The sequence below is a fragment of the Podarcis filfolensis genome, assembly GCF_964270895.1.
Source record: "Podarcis filfolensis genome assembly, chromosome: 17".
Taxonomy (NCBI): Eukaryota; Metazoa; Chordata; class Lepidosauria; order Squamata; family Lacertidae; genus Podarcis; species Podarcis filfolensis.
Genome location: NC_139621.1, coordinates 34,953,149 through 34,972,409, shown reverse-complemented (window position 1 = coordinate 34,972,409; position 19,261 = coordinate 34,953,149). Strand labels below are relative to the sequence as shown.

General features: G+C 46.0%; 1 protein-coding gene across 1 annotated transcript in view; it reads right to left on the bottom strand.

Annotated features, from left to right (window-relative positions):
* Positions 1–19,261, bottom strand: part of FRMPD1 (FERM and PDZ domain containing 1) — a 92,795-nt gene that overhangs the window by 40,284 nt on the left and 33,250 nt on the right. The window contains exons 2-3 of the mRNA XM_083592796.1: positions 8,625–8,755; positions 811–900 (exon numbers count right to left, since the gene is read on the bottom strand). Of these exons, the coding sequence (XP_083448922.1) occupies positions 811–896 (86 nt within the window). The 5' untranslated portion in view covers positions 897–900; positions 8,625–8,755. The remainder of the gene's footprint in view (positions 1–810; positions 901–8,624; positions 8,756–19,261) is intronic.

Below are 19,261 nucleotides of genomic sequence, written 5' to 3'. Positions count from 1 at the left end.
ACCTGTGGTGGATCCTCAGGTACAGGCACCAGCTGAGTCTGCTCTGGCTCCTGAGGTGATGGAGGACCCATTGCCTAAAGATGCTCCACTCTCAGCCCCATCAGGGGAAGCTGAGGTTGCCTCTGGGTCTGGTAACCCTCCAGCCTCTCCTGAGCTGCAGAGGCTCAGGGCAGAGAGGCGGAGGGAACTAAGTTCCTGCAGGAGGAGTGCTCGCCTCCAGGCCAAGGCACCTGTGGACTGGGGCCGCCCTATGCCTCGGGGCAGATAAAAGCCAGCCAGCCCCAGTCCCAGGTTGCGGGAGCAACATTGTTGGTAGCCTGTTCCTGCCTGCACCCTGTCCTGCTCTTCTGCCAGAGTTCCTGACCTCACCCGACTCCCTGCCTTGGACCCTGCTTCAGCTTTGACGGGCAGCCTCCATACCGCACCCTCGACCTCGGACTGGACTCGGACCTCACTGCACGGATAACCCTTGGGACCAGCACAAGAGGAGAATAAAGAGAAGACTGGCAGGAGAAACCAGGATTTGGACAGGAAGTGGGGGGGGGGAGTGTGTGTATGTGTCAGTGAACTGCCATCGGAACAGGGAAGGAAAGCAGAGGGGCAGTTGGGTTACAGGGAACGTCTGAAAAACTTGCGAAGCAGTTCCTTTTTTCGCCCATTAACCTAAATTCGGTGTCCTGTGTCTTTATTTATTCCATTCTGTGGGAGGGGGCGGGAATAGCCATGCAAAGCACCCACATCCAAACTATGCCCCTATGAAACTAGGGTAGCCCACCCCCCCTTTTTATGACATTTCCTTAAAATAACTACCTGGCTGCATGATCTCGTGACCGCCGGAGCCATTTGGCTACCATCTGCTCTATCCGACGTGCCTTGCGTGTCTCCAGATCTTCCATTTACCTGTGCAAGAAACATGCCATCCCTATTATTATTATTATTATTAATAATAATATATCGCCCTATACCCGGGGGTCTCAGGGCAGTTCACAGAATAAAATAAGATATAAAACCACAAAATAACTAATAAAAATAAAAACAACAACTCAATAGCCCCCGCCCCCCAAAAAACCACATTTTAAAAGGACATAGGATGTCTTTATCAGCTGACAAGACTTGACTGGATTTTCTCCAAGAAGGTTCACTTTTGGAGTCTTCAGACAAGGAGACCCCACATTCCTTTCTGTTACAGAAATATTCTTCACGCGCAAGGTTTTGTTAAGAGTTACTACTAAGACCTATCTCTGTAAACCTAAAAGCAGAGGTTATTGGTGTGTAGATAATGAGTTTCAAACTCTTTTTAAAGGTAGGAATGCATAAAGTAATTTGGAGCATGGGAGGGAGAAAGCAATCTTTTTCTCAGAAAGATCTCTAACTAGGGAGCCAGTGTGTTGAGTCTGAGCTGGGGGAGACGGGATTTAAATAATTATTTCAGCCAAAACGCTTAGGCCCCATCTGCACTATACATCTAAAGCAGTCTCACATCACTTTAAACAGCCATGGCCTCCTGCAAAGAATCCTGGGAACTGTAGTTCGCCAAGGGTGCTGAGAGTTGTTAGGAGACCCCTCTTCCCATCACAGAACTACACTTCCCAGAGTTCCCTGGGAAGAGGTAATCTGAGGCCACAGTCCCTACAGATTTGCTTGAAGGAGGGTTCAGGGTCCAGTTCTACAGCAAGGATAGGGAACCTGTGGCTCATAACAACAACAACAGATTATTATTTATACCGTATTGTTATGTACTGAGTTGAATAGGATCCAAACTGCAGCAGTCTGATTGGTCCTAGAACAATAGGATCCAAAAGGCAGCAGTCTGATTGGTCCTAGAACAATAGGATTCAGAATGCAGCAGTCTGATTGGTCCTAGAACAATGCAGCAGTATGATTGGTTGGCAGGAACCACCCAATCATGCTCCAGATAGAAGTGAATCCACAACCTGATTGGCTTACAGTAGAATTCCAGAATTAGCCAGTCATGTGCAGCCCATTGTGTAAATAATGTATATAAAGCAGATACTTTGAGGGGACTTCGATTCATTCCTCTTCACCACTATGAGCTGAATAAAGAGCATGAAATCACTTTGCGACTCTGAGTATATTTCACATATCCATCTGGCTGGGCTTCCCCAGCCACTGTGGGCAGCTCCCAACAGAATATTAAAAACACGATAAAACATCAAACAGTAAAAACTTCCCTAAACAGGGCTGCCTTCGGATGTCTTCTAAAAGTCAGATAGTTGTTTATTTCCTTGACATCTGAGGGGAGGGCGTTCCACAGGGCAGGTGCCACTACCGAGAAGGCCCTCTGCCTGGTTCCCTGTAGCTTCACTTCTCACAGTGAGGAAACCACCAGAAGGCCCTCCGAGCTGGACCTCAGTGTCCGGGCTGAACAATAGGGATGGAGACGCTCCTTCAGGTATACTTCAGATATTGTTGGACCTAAACTCCCATCATCCCTGACCATTGGTCATATTGACTTGGTCTGGTGGGAGTTGAAGTACAATAACACCCAGAGGGAACCTGCAACCTTCTTTCTATTGCTGGTTAACATCTGCTCAAGTTCAGCCCTCAGAAGTTCTAGCTTAGATCCTGGTGCTCTCAAAAGCTGGCTAGAACAAGGCAAGCATGAGAGCGAAGGGGAGAGGAGTATAATCCGGAGAATAACTGCTGGATGTTAATTGCCTCAGGTCTTTATTATGAATGTCTAAGATGCATTTGCAGGATGGAACTTGAGAAGACCAAAACTCAGAGGGGAAAGTTTTACGAAGGCAACAGTGGCGATCACGGACGAAGTCTTTGTTCTCCGTAAGTATGCATACATCCAGTTTCTTCCAGGAAGGCTGAAAATGTTCTTTGCTGGGATGTCTTACGAGAGAGAACAAGTTCTTTGATGAGTGTCTTTGATGAGTGTTCAGGATGGAAACATACACTGTGTCCTGGGTGCATGAAGAGACCGTAATGGAAACAAAGCCCATTGCTGCTTTGAAAACTCTAGCTAATTAGAGAAATTGGCTGACCCAAGGAGAGAACTGACGGCTCCGCTATGGGGTGGCTGTCTCAGGTGGGTCATTAAGGTTCCAGATGGGAAGACAGACAGATCTGACTCAAAGAGTCTGCCAGGAAACTACTTGCAAAACCCATACTGAATTGAATGGGCAGCTTGCAAGACTCACACTTGGCTAGTTATCATTAAGCAAGCATTACCTCCTGCTCTTGATTGGCTCTGTGTGACGGCCTGGGACTTGGGCTCGGAACCAGAGGAGACTCAGTCTGCACCGGATCCTTTGCCTCAGGCATCATCTGAACCAAGTCTGGGGCCTGATCCTGAAGAGTCCCAGTCTGCACAAGTTCCCCTGAAACAAACACCAGCTGGTCCGAGTCAGGGGCCGGAGCCTGCCCTGGCTCCAGATGCGGGGATTACCTCGTTGCCTGCAGCTGGGCCATCACTTACAGCTGCTCCACTACCGGTTGGGTCAGGGGAGACTGAGGTGACCCCTGGGTCTAGTAAACCACTGGCGTCTCCTGAGCTGCAGAGACTAAGGTCTGAGAGAAGGAAAGACCTGAGTACTTGCAGGAGGAGGGCTCACCTTTGGGTGAGACAGGGAGGTGAGTCGCTGGGGGATCAGGACTGGCTGTTACCCCAACAAAGATAAAAGGCTGTTGGACCCTGCCCCAGGTTGCGGGAGCAACGTTGCTCTATGCTAGATCCTGTACCTGTCCTTGCCTGGTGTCCTGCCTTGGCCCTGTCGGACTGACTACTAGCAGAACCTTTGGATTCTGGACCAGTCCTGGACCGTGTTTCATGGGTTACCCCCGGGCCCAGCACACTCTGCCTAAGACAGGGTAGGCAACATGGTGTCCATTGGATGTTGTGGGACTCCAACTCTCATCAGCCCCAGCCAGCATGGCCAATGGTCAAGGATGATGGGAACTATAGTTCAGCAGCACCTGAAAGATGCCATGCTAGCCCCTCCTGGCCTAAGCAATAGCTCCATTTACATAACGCCTCAAAGCAATACATGTGGGATATTTCATGTGACCTCAAACCAACAATGCATGTTTTCTAGATAGGCACATGATAGGAGCTGAAGCTCGGAGCTTTCCTGTAAGTTTGCTAGAGAGAACTCCCATTGTGCCCTGACAGGGGAAGGGTGTAGCTGTATAAATATTCTCCTTGTGTGCAGTGCTGGATTTACGTATAAGCTAAATAAGCTATAGATTAGGGCCCCACTCTCTTGGGGGCCCCAAAAAAAATTAAAGGGGAAAAACACCTGGATGTACATTTCCAAAATATAAGATTAAAATAAAATAAAACCTACATACAGCAACAGTGTTTTGTGTTGTGTAGGCTCCTGTTATGTAAGTAATGGGCTCCGCCTGCTAGCCTGCTCCCTAAAACATCACTGGTTTGCTCATTTCTACATATAGGGTGCCTACATTCTGCATGGACTGGTTGCATGGCTACATGTGCAAATGGCTTGAGATACCTATTAGGTCCATAAATTACCATATAGCATATATTCAACACAAAAAACAGCGACAATTTGTTGTTGACAAAGGACAGCTGGACATATAAAGGGCTCCATTGCGTGGACAGGCGGAGTCCCCCAGATCCCGAGCGGCCCCCCCGCCATGTGGAATAACGACTCAAGACAACGTGCTATGGGATTAAATTGGCCACGACTTTATTAAATTTCAAATGTGGGTAGACCTTGGCTCAGACATTGGGCGTTATCCCTCCCCAGTCGGGGACCTAGGGAGCATCAGGGTTATCCAGTGTGTGTGTGGGGGGGATGGGCCGGCTCTGGAGAACATATGTTCAAGCAGAGATAGCCGCCCCCATTATGCCGCCGCTGCAGGGGAGAGCAATGACGACCTTTCGGCGTATGGTCAAAGCCTCCCTTCAGAAACCCCTTTAACGGGGAACCCTGGTAACATCGCTGCAAAGAGGAAGATAGACTAAAGGATTCCGCCCAAGGCCTGATACCACCAAAATTGTGACGTTTTGCTACGGGAAAGGCGAAACCTGCCAATGCAGGGAAATTCCTTTCTGGCCCTTTAACAGAGACCTTAACGTAGCAGCGCCCGCATACCTGTGAAGAAAAGTTAACCTGCAAACCTGTGAAGAAAAGTTAACCTGCAAAACAAGACATTAACTGAGGGTGGGTAGGGTGGGAGAAGCTCTGGAGCCAAGTGAGGATTCCCAGGTAAGATCTTCCCTCTATTGTGTGGGCAGGTAGTCCCTCCCCTACCTGGCCTGGTCTCCTTGGCAACGCTTCCCCCAGGTGGGATTGGACAGCTGACTGAGGTAGGTGGAGACCTCCAGGTATCCCACCTGAGGGAAAGCGAAGCCAAGCCTATGCTGATGGAGCTGCTCCAGATCCAGGGGCTGCGCGCGTCCACGCAAAGAGCGCCCCCCCCCCCCGTTTTTATGCGGGGAGCGGTCATTACCTTCATTAGCTTAGGGCCTCATCAAACCTAAATCTGGCCTTGCCTGTGTGGGCACATCCTTTTTTGCCTCTCTTCACTCTTACCTCTTCATCTCAACGCCAAGCCAGAAATGTCAGCACAATCTGCATATCTGAGCTTAATTGCTCAGACACCATCTTAAAGCAGACTTAAGCATGTCTTTGAAACTGAATTACCATTTTAAGCCTGCCTGAACAAAGCTGCTGTATCTGATATTCTGCAACAGAAACTATGAGTGAGTAAATGTTATTTTTTTACCTTTTACAAGGCTGTTTGTGTGATTATGGTTTTAAATATATCCTCTCCTAGCAAAGGTATTTCAGAGGCAGGCAAGATCTTTGTTCCACCAAGCGCCTTTTGGACAATTCCATTTACCCATATTTGTGGCTTTACGGTGGAGCCTTCTGAGCTACAGTTGATGAACATTTTCTCTTTAGAATGTTATTTTCTCATTGAGTGAGTCAAATTTATTTGCCTACCCCCCCAGTTCATTAGAAAACAAGGCTCCATTTAGAACATGATAAGAGTCGTGCTGCACAAAGATGCAAGTCAAATGAATACAAGCACTGAGATTGCTATGGTTACAAAAACCAAGGGAAACGCTATCTGGAAGAGGAAGCTGATAAGGCATTTCCACAGCAGTTTATACCGAATGACACAGGGCATTAAATTAATATCCTCATTTCTAATTTTCTCAGCAAATAAAGTTTCTCATAGGTGGTAAACTTGCCTGAGTCAGATAAACAAACAAGCAAGAATACTGAACTTCTGGGAGCCGTGAGCCTATCTAGTAAAACACTCTGAAGGCAAAATGTTCTCTGGTCCTTTTCATTCATTCCCATGCTACACTGAGGCTCCATCTGCACCATACAGTTAAAGCAGTATCGTACCACTTTGAACAGTCATTACTTCTCTCAAAGAATCCTGGGAACTGTCGTTTAAGAGAGCTAACAGTTGTTGTTTAGTCGCTTAGTCATGTCCGACTCTTCGTGACCCCATGGACCAGAGCACGCCAGGCACTTCTGTCTTCCACTGCCTCCCGCAGTTTGGTCAAACTCATGCTGGTAGCTTCAAGAACACTGTCCAGCCATCTTGTCCTCTGTCGTCCCCTTATCCTTGTGCCCTCCATCTTTCCCAACATCAGGGTCTTTTCCAGGGAGTCTTCTCTTCTCATGAGGTGGCCAAAGTCTTGGAGCCTCAGCTTCAGGATCTGTCCTTCCAGTGAGCGCTCAGGGCTGATTTCCTTAAGAATGAATAGGTTTGATCTTTTTGCAGTCCATGGGACTCAAGAGTCTCCTCCAGCACCATAATTCAAAAGCATCCATTCTTCGGCGATCTGCCTTCTTTAGTTGTTAAGAGAGCCCTATTCCCTTTGCAGAGCTAGATGGGCCTTTAATCTGATCCAGCATTCATGATCTTACATTCTTAGGCATTCCACTGTTAATGTAAGTTACAGAGCATGAAAATGTGCCTCATTTTTCTAACTTAGAGGTGAGCTTCAGTTACTTAAGTGCAAGATTCTCCACTAAATTCCTTGGTCTAGTGAGTGTTGGGGTTTAATCATTGCTTGGAGTACTGAAATGGGCTGCTAGATGCTGAATTTAGCAGTGTCAAAATACAGACCAAACCAGATTTTCTGTGCTCTGGAAATCACTCTGGAGAAGAGCCATTAGGTAAAGGTAAAGGGACCTCTGACCATTAGGTCCAGTCGTGACCGACTCTGGGGTTGCGCGTTCCTCTCGCTCTATAGGCCGAGGGAGCCGGCGTTTGTCCGCAGACAGCTTCCGGGTCATGTGGCCAGCATGACTAAGCCGCTTCTGGTGAACCAGAGCAGCACACGGAAATGCTGTTTACCTTCCCGCCGGAGCGGTTCCTATTTATCTACTTGCACTTTGACGTGCTTTTGAACTGCTAGGTTGGCAGGAGCAGGGACCGAGCAACGGGAGCTCACCCTGTCGCGGGGATTCAAACCGCCGACCTTCTGACCGCAAGTCCTAGGCTCTGTGGTTTAACGCACAGCGCCACCTGCGTCCCTGGAGAAGGGCCATTAGGGAGAATAAAAAAAGAGGTAATAGGTGATTAACAAGGAGATACTCTGTGCTGGGTGGCAGTGAGCCTCCCCTTTCCCTGGGGGGTAGTTCGCAGGGAAAAAGCAGAGTTGGCTGAAATATAGGATAGACAGAAAAAGTGTTGGTTAAACACAGAAAGCTGAGCAGGGGGACAGAGGGCCTTTCCAATTTCGGCTGGCATCCAAGACTGTGGCCATGGGAGAAGCAAGAACCTATTGGAGTGTAATGCTGTGGCCCCCTCCATCATTGGCTCAGGTTGTATATATACGTGTAAATAAACCATATATCATAAAGACACCACAGTTTCCACTGCCTCATTTCCAAAGGAAATACAAACCCTCGATAAACACCTAGACTCCTGGAATCTTGCACCACTGAGAGATTGGGATGGTGTGTAACCATATAGTGTAGCCCACTGAGCCATGCAACCCTCATACAGGCCTCATTTGTACATTGTGGCCAGCCATGGTTAATGGTGCACCATGTATGTACCTTTCTAGGCTGTCGCTTTCCCCTGCTAATACACAGAGGAAGCAAACCAGGACTGTATCCGAATCAGGGCTTTTGGTTTGTTTCACTCTCAACAAACCACAATCTGTAGCTTGAGTTTGTTCTTGGCTTGCCAACCATGGTTTGTTGGAGTGAAACAAACCACAGTCCTGAGTTCAGACACAATGCTAAGCCAGGGACCATGGTTTGCTTCCTCTGTGCTAGCTGCGAGGAAATAAATAGTCCAGAAAGGCACATTCATAGCAAACTGTTAACTTTTCTGAAATCCGCAGCTGGGCCAAAATGGCTCCTCCCTTTCTAGAGCTTTCTTTAGGGCCTAAGGTTTAGGCCAAAGTTATGCAAAAAAAGTGCAGTCCTGGACGAAACAAGCTGCTGAATTAAGTGCACACGCCTGCAAAGGAAGAGAGCTCAGCACTTCAGCAGCTATTGATCAACCTGTCATGATCTTTCCAAACTTGCTGTGGTTAAAAGGTAGCATGACTTCTGTTTGCTTTGGGCTTTTCTGCCCTCCCCCAGGATGAACGATCTGACTCAGAACCCAAATGAATAAACTGAATCCAGCCGTGCCGCGAGACTTACGTGTGTGTACTTAATGTTGGCTTTAACCCAGCGGAGTTGTTCACGTGCTTCGCATTTTGCGAGATTGGCTCGCGCCTCTGGATGCTACCTCTTGCTTAGTGTTTGGGACATTGGTTCATCTGCCTTTCTGCCTGTGCAAGAAGATGAGAAGTATGTGATGATTCAGACAAGACTTTCAGTAGCACATGGGTCTAGGATATTCTCCCCCTCTTGTGCTATACAAATATTAGTATTCTAGTATGGTGGAGGGACGTGGGTGGCACTGTGGTCTAAACCACTGAGCCTCTTTGGCTTGCTGATCAGAAGGTTGACGGTTCAAATCCCCGGAATGGGGTGAGCTCCCGTTTCTGTGTCCCAGCTCTTGCCAACCTAGCAGTTCAAAAGCACACCAGTGCAAGTAGATAAATAGGTACTGTTGTGGCGGAAAGGTAAAGGGTGTTTCTGTGCGCTCTGGTTTCCATCACGGCGTCCCATTGCGCCAGAAGTGGTCTAGCCATGCAGGCTACATGACCTGGAAAGCTGTCTGTGGACAAACGCCAGCTCCCTCAGCCTGAAAGCGAGACGAGCACCACAACTCCATAGTCGCCTTTGACCGGACTTAACCGTCCAGGGGTCCTTTACCTTGGGGGTAAAACACATGTGCCTCCTTAATTTTCTTACCCCTACTGTAACTCAAGACCGTTGGATGCCCTGAAATCAAGCATAAGCCGAATATACTCGCAATTATTGCCTGTGCCACAACTAAAAAAAAAAGGAACAACAGAATGTCTGTGTTAAGTTGTGGGTGAACATATCAGACGACACAGCGATTCTTCAAACAGCTCTTGTTTATTCACAGGCCAGGACAGAATTGAACTGAAGGGTTCAGTCAGCCTGCTTATATAGAGCTCCAGTACAATGTAACTGTAACAATTTTCTAAAACTATCCAATCACTGAACGTCAGTTTCGATCCCTTATTTGCATAACTATCTACAGTATCCCCCTTCTGGCCCAGGGTGAGAACTTCAGTACATAACAGTCTCCACTGATGTTCTAGTGCAGGGATGAAGAACCTGCAGATGCTATTCTGCTCAGCTTCCATCAGCCCCAACCAGCATGGCCATTGGTCAGGGATGATGGAGGATCAGAGCTTAGCCACTCCTGTTCTACTGGCACATGCAACTAGTCGCCTTCAGTTTCTATGGCTCCAGATGAAAAGAACATTTAGGTCTCAGTGAACATTGCAATGAGAGAGCAAACGAGGGCTGTGCAGGTTATGCTTGTGCAGTTCCTTTGCTAAGGTAAAGGTAAAGTAACCCCTGACCATTAGGTCCAGTCGTGACCAACTCTGGGGTTTCGGCTCTCATCTCGCTTCATTGGCCGAGGGAGCCGGCGTACAGCTTCCGGGTCATGTGGCCAGCATGACTAAGCCGCTTCTGGCGAACCAGAGCAGCACACGGAAATGCCGTTTACCTTCCCGCCAGAGCGGTACCTATTTATCTACTTGTACTTTGACGTGCTTTCGAACTGCTAGGTTGGCAAGAGAGTTCCTTTGCTAGGTTGAGACTAAAGATGGAGAAAGGAATCATTCTGCACTCCACTTCACCACAGGCAGCCCTGTTTCTGTTCCTCTGCAGTTCATCTTCTGCCACAGACTATGTTATCTGTCCCACTGTCTGTTCTGGCAAAATTACATAATTTATGTAATTAATTAGGTAAATTACGTAGTTTACACTGTCATTGCGTTACTGCATCCTATTCATTTCAGTGCAAAGGAAACTCAAGGCAAATGAGGGGGAACTATAAAGGATGTATCATTTGTTGACCAAATGCAACAGCAATAAATGCTGATTTGTATTTGCTGGATTGTTCTCTGTTCCAGACATGGGATGAATAAGTGAGCGCTGGCAATTTCTGCTCCTGTTTTTGTCAGAATTCTCTGGCATCCCCAGTTGAAAGAACCACCTTTTTTTTTTAGGAGGCGGTTGTAATACTTCCTACTCCTCCTTTCCAAGAGCACCAGTGAATCCAAACATAGGCCAAAGATAATCTCAGTTGTCCCTGTCAATTTTATTTCTCTCAGTTTCTCATTTTTCCAATCTTAGATCCAGCTCTCTACCTTTCTGCAGCAATTTGCATTAAAAAACAAAAATACACGTGGGGATTCTTCAGCATTTTAAAGCAAATTTCTCCTAAGAAACACATTTTTCATATGTGTTTTTGTCTAATGTACACATTTTTTGCAAGCAGTTTCTCCTAATACAGTGCTACCTCGCGTTACATATGCTTCAGGTTACATACGCTTCAGGTTACACTCTCCGCTAACCCAGAAATAGTGCTTCAGGTTAAGAACTTTGCTTCAGGATAAGAACAGAAATCGGGCTCCGGCGGCGCGGCGGCAGCAGGAGGCGGCCCCATTAGCTAAAGTGGTGCTTCAGGTTAAGAACAGTTTCAGGTTAAGAACAGACCTCCGGAACGAATTAAGTACTTAACCCGAGCTACCACTGTATAGTGTACTTTTGTATGACATTTTCACTAATATATCTGCTTCTTAATATATTCATTTTTGTAATTATTGTTTGGTTGGAGAACTGCATTGCAAAATCAGAGGAGTGAGAATTTTGAAGGATAGCTGTGTTTCGGTTCTCATATTGTTTTGGAAAGTTCAAGTTTGACAGAGTTGGCTTTAAATGCATACCGAATCAAATTCCTCCTCCATCCCTGCTCACTGCCCTTGCAAAAAACCAACACAGAACTCCTTCCCAATGACCCTGGGTTCCTTAAACGATCTCCTTCTAGCAGAAGTGGTTAAATGTAATACATATACTTTAAGCAGGAAAGAACCACTTTCTTGCCACATCATGATCATTAAAAAAACCAGGCTTGCAAAACAGACCTTAGGAAGGGGGTGGGAAATCCTAAAGCTATAGCTGACAAGCTTAAAAGCTTTTGTGATGGGCCGAGAGATGCACAGCCTGTGATAATTGCCAACTGAAGGCACATGATGCTTTTCCATCATTTCAAGGACAGGAGCGTCGAGAACTGTGAAATCCCATCGGAGCCAATCCCTTGCATTAGCCACGCCGATTGTTAGAAACACGTCAGTTGCCATTTGGACGCAGACATCAAGCGTGGGAACTGCAGCAAGCACGTCAATTTCATCCAAAGAGCACCCTTCTGTTGGGAAATGCAGAAGAAGGGCAGGTAGTCACAGGCCACCCGACATTTTGCTCCTTTCTACGTGCTGGTAAATCACATTGGTTTCTGCTGCTGGAGGAGTGTGTGTGTTTGCAAAACCTGTTTTCCTGCAGTACATCCTATCCCGGGAACACAAGGCACAATGTGCACCATTAGGGTTTGTGGCAGGAAACAGAGTCCCTCATTAAAAAATTGAGAACATACCCTCCAAGTGTCCCCCGAGCCAAGGAGATAAGTACCGTATTTTTTGCTCTATAAGACTCACTTTTTCCCTCCTAAAAAGTAAGGGGAAATGTGTGTGCATCTTATGGAGCGAATGCAGGCTGCACAGCTATCACAGAAGCCAGAACAGCAAGAGCGATTGCTGCTTTCACTGCGCAGCGATCCCCCTTGCTGTTCTGGCTTCTAAGATTCAGAATATTTTTTTCCTTGTTTTCCTCCTCCAAAAACTAGGTGCATCTTGTGGTCTGGTGCGTCTTATAGAGTGAAAAATATGGTAACTATACAACCTTTAGAAGACACCTGAAGGCAGCCCTGTACAGTGGTACCTTGGTTCTCAAATGCCTTGGTACTCAAACAACTTGGTACTCAAACACTGCAAACCAGGAAGTAAGTGTTCCTGTTTGTGAACTTTTTTTTTGCTCTGTTTTGAGTGCCACATTTCTGTTTTGAGTGTCTGTCTGTTTTTGCTATTTATTTTGTCTTTTTGTTTTTGTGGCTCTTTTTTGTTCTGTTTTTGTGACTGCTTGGAACCCAGTTCAGCTACTGATGGATTGATTGTGTGACTGCAGTACATTGTTTATTGCTTTCATTTTATGGATCGATGGTCTCGTTGGATAGTAAAATTCATGTTAAATTGCTGTTTTAGGGGTTGCTTTTAAAAGTCTGGAACAGATTAATCTGTTTTGCATTGCTTTCTATGGGAAAGTGTGCATTGGTTTTGGAACGCATTGGTTTTGGAATGGACTTCTGGAATGGATTAAGTTTGAGAACCAAAGTACCACTGTATAGGGAAGATTTTTAATGGCTTGTGGGTTGTGTAACTCCATACCCTCCAGCGTTTCTCCGATAGAAGTAGGGACATCTTACCATACCCACCAACATTTCTCTGAGGAAAATAGGGATGTCCTAAGGAAAAGTGGGACATTCCAAGATCAAATCAGAAACCGGGATGGCTTCTGTAAATCCGGGACTGTCCCTGGAAAACAGGGACACTTGGAAGGTCTGCATCCAGAAACTCAACAGACCAACACCTGCTTAGGTTCACTCTGACAATCTAACAGCTATGCAGAAGATAACCTTGGCAGATGCAGTCTCTGCCCCACCCCAAACTTGCATAACATATTTGCAGTTGCTGAAAACCCCTTTCTGTACAGGATGGGAAAGGTGTACAGGACGCCTCTGGTCAGACTGGAGTCTTTGTATGGAAAAGTTCCCTCCCACTCTATAAACAAAAGACTCTGGCTAAGCTGTCCATAATAGCCAGAACTAAGACAGACACAGTAACTAATGTAAAAAATCTATCTGTTCAGTACAAAACAATGTGGCTTCTTCTGTCTGCAAAGGCTAGACAAATGTGCTTCCTTCAGGAACATTATAAAGCAAAACACATTTAATGCATAATGGGCTGTATCTGTACAGCCACTCTGGGGTTTGGTTCAAAATATTACAAAAAGAAAACCCTACGATTTTGAACAAGAGTTGCGCAGTTGGAAACAAGGTGTCCGTTCCAGTGCCTTCTTGATCCCCCCCCCTCCAAAATCTCAACGTAACATTAGATGCTTGTGGCAGATAACGCAGGCAATTCACTTTTCATGTGGACCATATTTTGAACGGATTGTGACAGAAGGGCCCTTTGATTCTGCCCACTGACTTACTTCAGTGTAAGTGAGGGGAAAGACTCTGTAATATTCTGTTCTGCAGCTAATAGAAGAAGAAGAAGAAGAGGAGGAAGAGGAGGAGTTTGGATTTGATATCCCGCTTTATCATTACCCGAAGGAGTCTCAAAGCAGCTAACATTCTCCTTTCCCTTCCTCCCCCACAACAAACACTCTGTGAGGTGAGTGGGGCTGAGAGACTTCAGAGAAGTGTGACTGGCCCAAGGTCACCCAGCAGCTGCATGTGGAGGAGCGGGGATGCGAACCCGGTTCACCAGATTACGAGACTACCGCTCTTAACCACTACACCACACTGGCTTAAAGTATATTCATATAAGAGAATGAGTGACACTTTTTGTTTTAAGGTCAAGCAACTTGCACAAGCAATAAAGCAAAGATTGGTGGCTGACACAGCATGGGAAGCAACTTTTCTGCTTCGTATTAGAAGAATTTAAAAATAACTAACTTTTGAATCATAGAGCTTAAAGGGACCCGAGGGTCATCTAGTCGAACCCCCTGCAATGCAGGAATTTCAAGACACAGTCCCCCATCCAAATTGAAACCCTACCAGACCCTGCTTAGCTTTGCAGGTGTGCTAGCAGTTTTATTGTTGCCCCACTAGTCACAATAATAATCACTACCACCAATCATTTTCATAAGCACTATGCAATTAATTAACTGTCCTTAGGTTTCCCCCCTTTTTATATAAACTTCTCTTAAACAACCAGAATAGGAAGCCACAGTTGAATGAGGCTGATTTTTTATTTTATTTTAAACTAGTAAATGTGGTAATAACACAACCTTCATTATGGCCCAGAGCAAGATACGCAAGTTGTTTCCTTAACAAATTTCTTCACCTGTTGAGATCTAACCCCCGCTGGGAGCTTTTAAATATTGTTATAGATTTTTTGGGGGGGACCCCCTAAACCCTACAAATTAATAAATGGTAGGATTTTGATTATTTGGAGCACTGAAGGGAAGATTAGAGGCCTGTGGGAAAACACAAGCTAAGTTTCCTTTCTGAGCCAAGGCCTCTCCTGGGTTAGAGGCATTTACATGGCATAAGGCAGGGGTAGGCAACGTAAGGCCCAGGGGCCGGATGAGGCCCAATCGCCTTCTCAATCTGGCCCATGGACGGTCCGGGAATCAGTGTGTTTTTACATGAGTAGAATGTGTCCCTTTATTTAAAATGCATCTCTGGGTTATTTGTGGGGCCTGCCTGGTGTTTTTACATGAGTAGAATGCATAGCTATCAACTTACAGATTTGAAAATGAGGGACCAGCAGCCTCAAAAATAAGGGATCAGCAGCCAAAATAAGGGATTTTCCAAACACAGGTATGTTCGACTTCTGAGCCCCTCCGAGCCAAAGGCAGAAAGCCCAGCCAGCAGCCAAATGAAGCCTCAAGTGGTGGTTCCCACATCGCAGCAACCAGGCAAAGGGGATGCAGCAAGGAAAACCACCGTCACCTCTCCGCTGGGAAGCGCTGAGCAAAGGCGAGTCCCCAGGCAACACGGCCAATTTGATCGGCACAAGGAATGCAAGTTCCACCCTCCAGTCATTCTTAGACTCCTTATTGGGTGAGCAATGCAGCCAAGCAACACAGTTGGAGCCTCCCTCCTCCCTGGCCGGCAGGCAGGGAGGGAGAGGAGCTGCTTCCTTTGAAACCCGGGAAATTTAAGGGACATCATCAATAAGGGACAGCAGTGGGACACGGTGCTGGGATAAGGGATCTTCCCGCCAAATAAGGGACGGTTGACAGCTATGGTAGAATGTGTGCTTTTATTTAAAATGCATCTATGGGTTATCTGAGGGTGATAGGAATTTGTTCATCCCCCCCTCCAAAAAATAGTCCGGCCCACCACATGGTCTGAGGGACGGTGGACCGGCCCACGGCTGAAAAAGGTTGCTGACCCCTGGCATAAGGTATTGATGGCCCATCTAAGAGGAATCTTGGACCTGGGCAGACAAAGGTTGCCAAGGTGATGCGATGCGTGTGTGAAGTGACGGGAAAAGAGTATCCTTAGCAAGGTGTGCTGGGAAGAAGAGGGGAAAGAACAGAGACTGAGATCCCTTTTGGGCAGTCTGGCTGCAGTCTGGTTGCAGAGATGCCTTTGACTCCAGGGCTGCACTGCTATGGGGAACAAGCCCCACTTGAAATGACTGTGCTGTAAAATCTGGACTCCCTCCATGCAGACTGAAGGTGAATATATGATATTTCTTCGACAGCAGCACGGATGCTACTAGCTCAGAGATGGAAAGAAGATAAAGTCCCTACCAGAGAAGAATGGCAAATTAAACTGTTGGTCTATGCCAAAATGGCAAAATTGACCAGAAAGCTCAGGAACCAAGAAGACCAAAACATTCACAAGGAACGGTGAATTTTTTATAATTTATATTGGAGACCACTGTAAGCAGATGAAAACATTAACAGGATTGCAATAACACTTGTAATGTAATGAGTAAAGGTAAAGGGACCCCTGACCATCAGGTCCAGGTCATGACTGAGTCTGGGGTTGCGGCACTCATCTCGCTTTATTGGCCGAGGGAGCCGGCGTACAGCTTCCGGGTCATGTGGCCAGCATGACTAAGCCACTTCTGGCGAACCAGAGCAGCGTACGGAAACGCCGTTTACCTTCCTGCTGGAGCGGTACCTATTTATCTACTTGCACTTTGACGTGCTTTCTAACTGCTAGGTTGGCAGGAGCAGGGACCGAGGAACGGGAGCTCACCCCGTCGTGGGGATTTGAACCGCCGACCTTCTGATCAGCAAGTCCTAGGCTCTGTGGTTTAACCCACAGCACCACCCGCGTCCCTAACGTAACGAGTACTATGGAGATAATGGAGTTATAAAAAAGCATGGATTACTGAAAAAGATGCAGTAGAAAAGGTTTAACAACAGAACCCATGGAGGGGAAGGTGGGAAGTCCAGAGATTTGGAAACTTCAAATCTCATTAACACAAGAAGTAATTTAATAAAAGACATGACATTAATTTTTTTAAAAAAATTCTTAAAGCTTCGGTCGTCTCTGCCACATCTTCAGTTCTTCAAAGTAGCACAAACCCTGGGTGAATGCTTGGAACCTCCTGGAATTTTGCTACCGCTTGGCAGAGAATGGGGGGGGGGGAGGGTGGCAGCCAACTCTGGTAACAATATGGCTTTGAGCCACACAAAGCATAACTCCAAGAAGTTATCCGATTTTTGCCTGCCTGGTCTAGCCCTTATCAGATGGGACAACTGCTTCACCGAAACGGTTCCGCACATTCTGCGTTCCACTTTATGATTGAGGTTGCAGTCTTTTTGATTGTTCCCATAGTCAACACTGTTACCTAACAGCCGATTAGTTTTTGTGGTGGCATGGGCGGTCCTTTGCATCTATTAGATTTAATGGCAATTGTTTTGGAATCACTTCAAACCGATGTCCTGTGATTTTGCATCTATCTCTCTATTTTAAAATGTGCATCTATTAAAAAATTTGGGGGGCGGCGGCGATTGGGGTGTTGTTTTTATTTTTATTATGTATTCTGTGGTTTTATATCTTGATTTTATTCTGTGAACCACCCTGAGACCCCTGGGTATATGGTGGTATATAAATTCAAATAATAATAACGACAATAATAATAGCCATAATTTGTTTTTTTTAAATAGATATTTATTAGAATTTTACAACACATAAAAAACAGACAAATCCACACAAAAAACCAAAAAATACACACTTAATAAAAAAGAAAAAGAAAAAGAAAAAGAATCCACTTTTAAATTTCAAGGTTCTATAACCCTCTTTCCTGACCTCCTCACATCTCCCTTTTTTGTGTTTCTCTTTATTCCGTCAAATTCAGCAAATTCTAACCCTCTTTCATATCTCATTTATAATTGTATACTCCCACTTGTTATATCTCTAATTTCCCCTCTTTTTTAAATCCTTTTTTTCATAGCTCTTTTAACTATATCCCAAATGCCGTGTTACCTTTAGATCCCACATCGTTTTAACATTCAAAATAATAGCCATAATTTGTGGCAGTATCATCGCAGAGCACAATTTATGAAGCTGTGCTCACCCAGCAAGTGAAGAATCTGCAGTCTCTTCTCTTAAGAGTGTCTGGGATGATGTATAAATTGCACCTTGGAAGAACTTGCCCAGTTTTAACCAATACTAATTATTCTCCTGTGATGCATTTTATGAGTGGTCCTCTTTGTCTTCACTCTTTGCTACAGCTTTGTTGATCCTTCTTCTGTTCCTCAGGTGTTTTCCGTCCCATCACCCAAGAAAAACAACTCCTCAGGAGCACATGGTCAGATCCTTACAAATCTCCTTAATCGGATTAGACTCTGAATTATTGCGTCAATTACTTATCTGATCGTTTCCCCCAGTGCCCTAATTTTGGTTACTTTGGTAGCAAGGAACAATTCACTTTTATGAAGAATGGAAACAGCGGCTGTGTGATCATTGATCCTTCTGGGTGGGGGAAAGCAACTCTTGCTAAATAATCCTCAGGACGAAGGCAGGCTCGTTCCGGCAGAGTTTAATAACAACACAGAACCACCCCAAAAATTCATAGTCAGGACACAGGAGCTTCCAAGCTGTTAGCCTAATTATGATGGACAATTAATGGGACTTCACTTCTGAGCCAGCAGCTTTGCAACCCAGAAACAATGTGGCATAACAAAGCCATCTGTTGCAGACAATACTACTCCTGTCCTCTCAAAGATCTAATAGCAGACTCGTTGCAACAGAGTGGGGAGAAAGAACATTTTCATTTGAGAGAATCTGGTGTTTCCAAGAAGCGCAGTTCAACTGGAATTCTGCACATGCCCCTGAGACCAGGCATGCCTGTTGGTTTTGGACTGAGCAATGAGCCTGGGCCTCTCACAGGGGATCAGAGAAAGCTAGCAGACGTTCAAGCTGGGTTCTTCACAGTAGAGGAAGTTCAAGCTAAATACCAAGGGAAGCCGTCATAAGTTCTTGCGAAATATCTTCCTATAGTGGTTGCCGTAAAGGGGAATTTAACCCCAGTGATACATAAGCATCATGCATCATGCAAATGTGCAGCTAATTGGTCCCCGGAACTTCTGCTACATCTTAATGCGAGTAAATACACTTGCATTTTTTCCATGACATGCTATCGATGAAATAATAGTACATCAGAGGTGGATTTATGCTGGACCATCTACACATCTACCATCACACATCTACACATCTACAAGGGACGTGGGTGGCACTGTGGGTTAAACCACAGAGCCTAGGACTTGCCGATCGAAAGGTCGGCAGTTTGAATCCCTGCGACGGGGTGAGCTCCTGTTCCTCGGTCTCTGCTCCTGCCAACCTAGCAGTTCAAAAGCACGGCAAAGTGCAAGTAGATAAATAGGTGGGAAGGTAAACGGCGTTTCCGTGTGCTGCTCTGGTTCGCCAGAAGCGGCTTAGTCATGCTGGCCACATGACCCGGAAGCTGTACGCCGGCTCCCTTGGCCAATAAAGCGTGATGAGCGCCACAACCCCAGAGTCGGTCACGACTGGACCTAATGGTCAGGGGTCCCTTTAGCTTTACTTATCTACACATCATTCCAACTTATTTGTTGCTTTG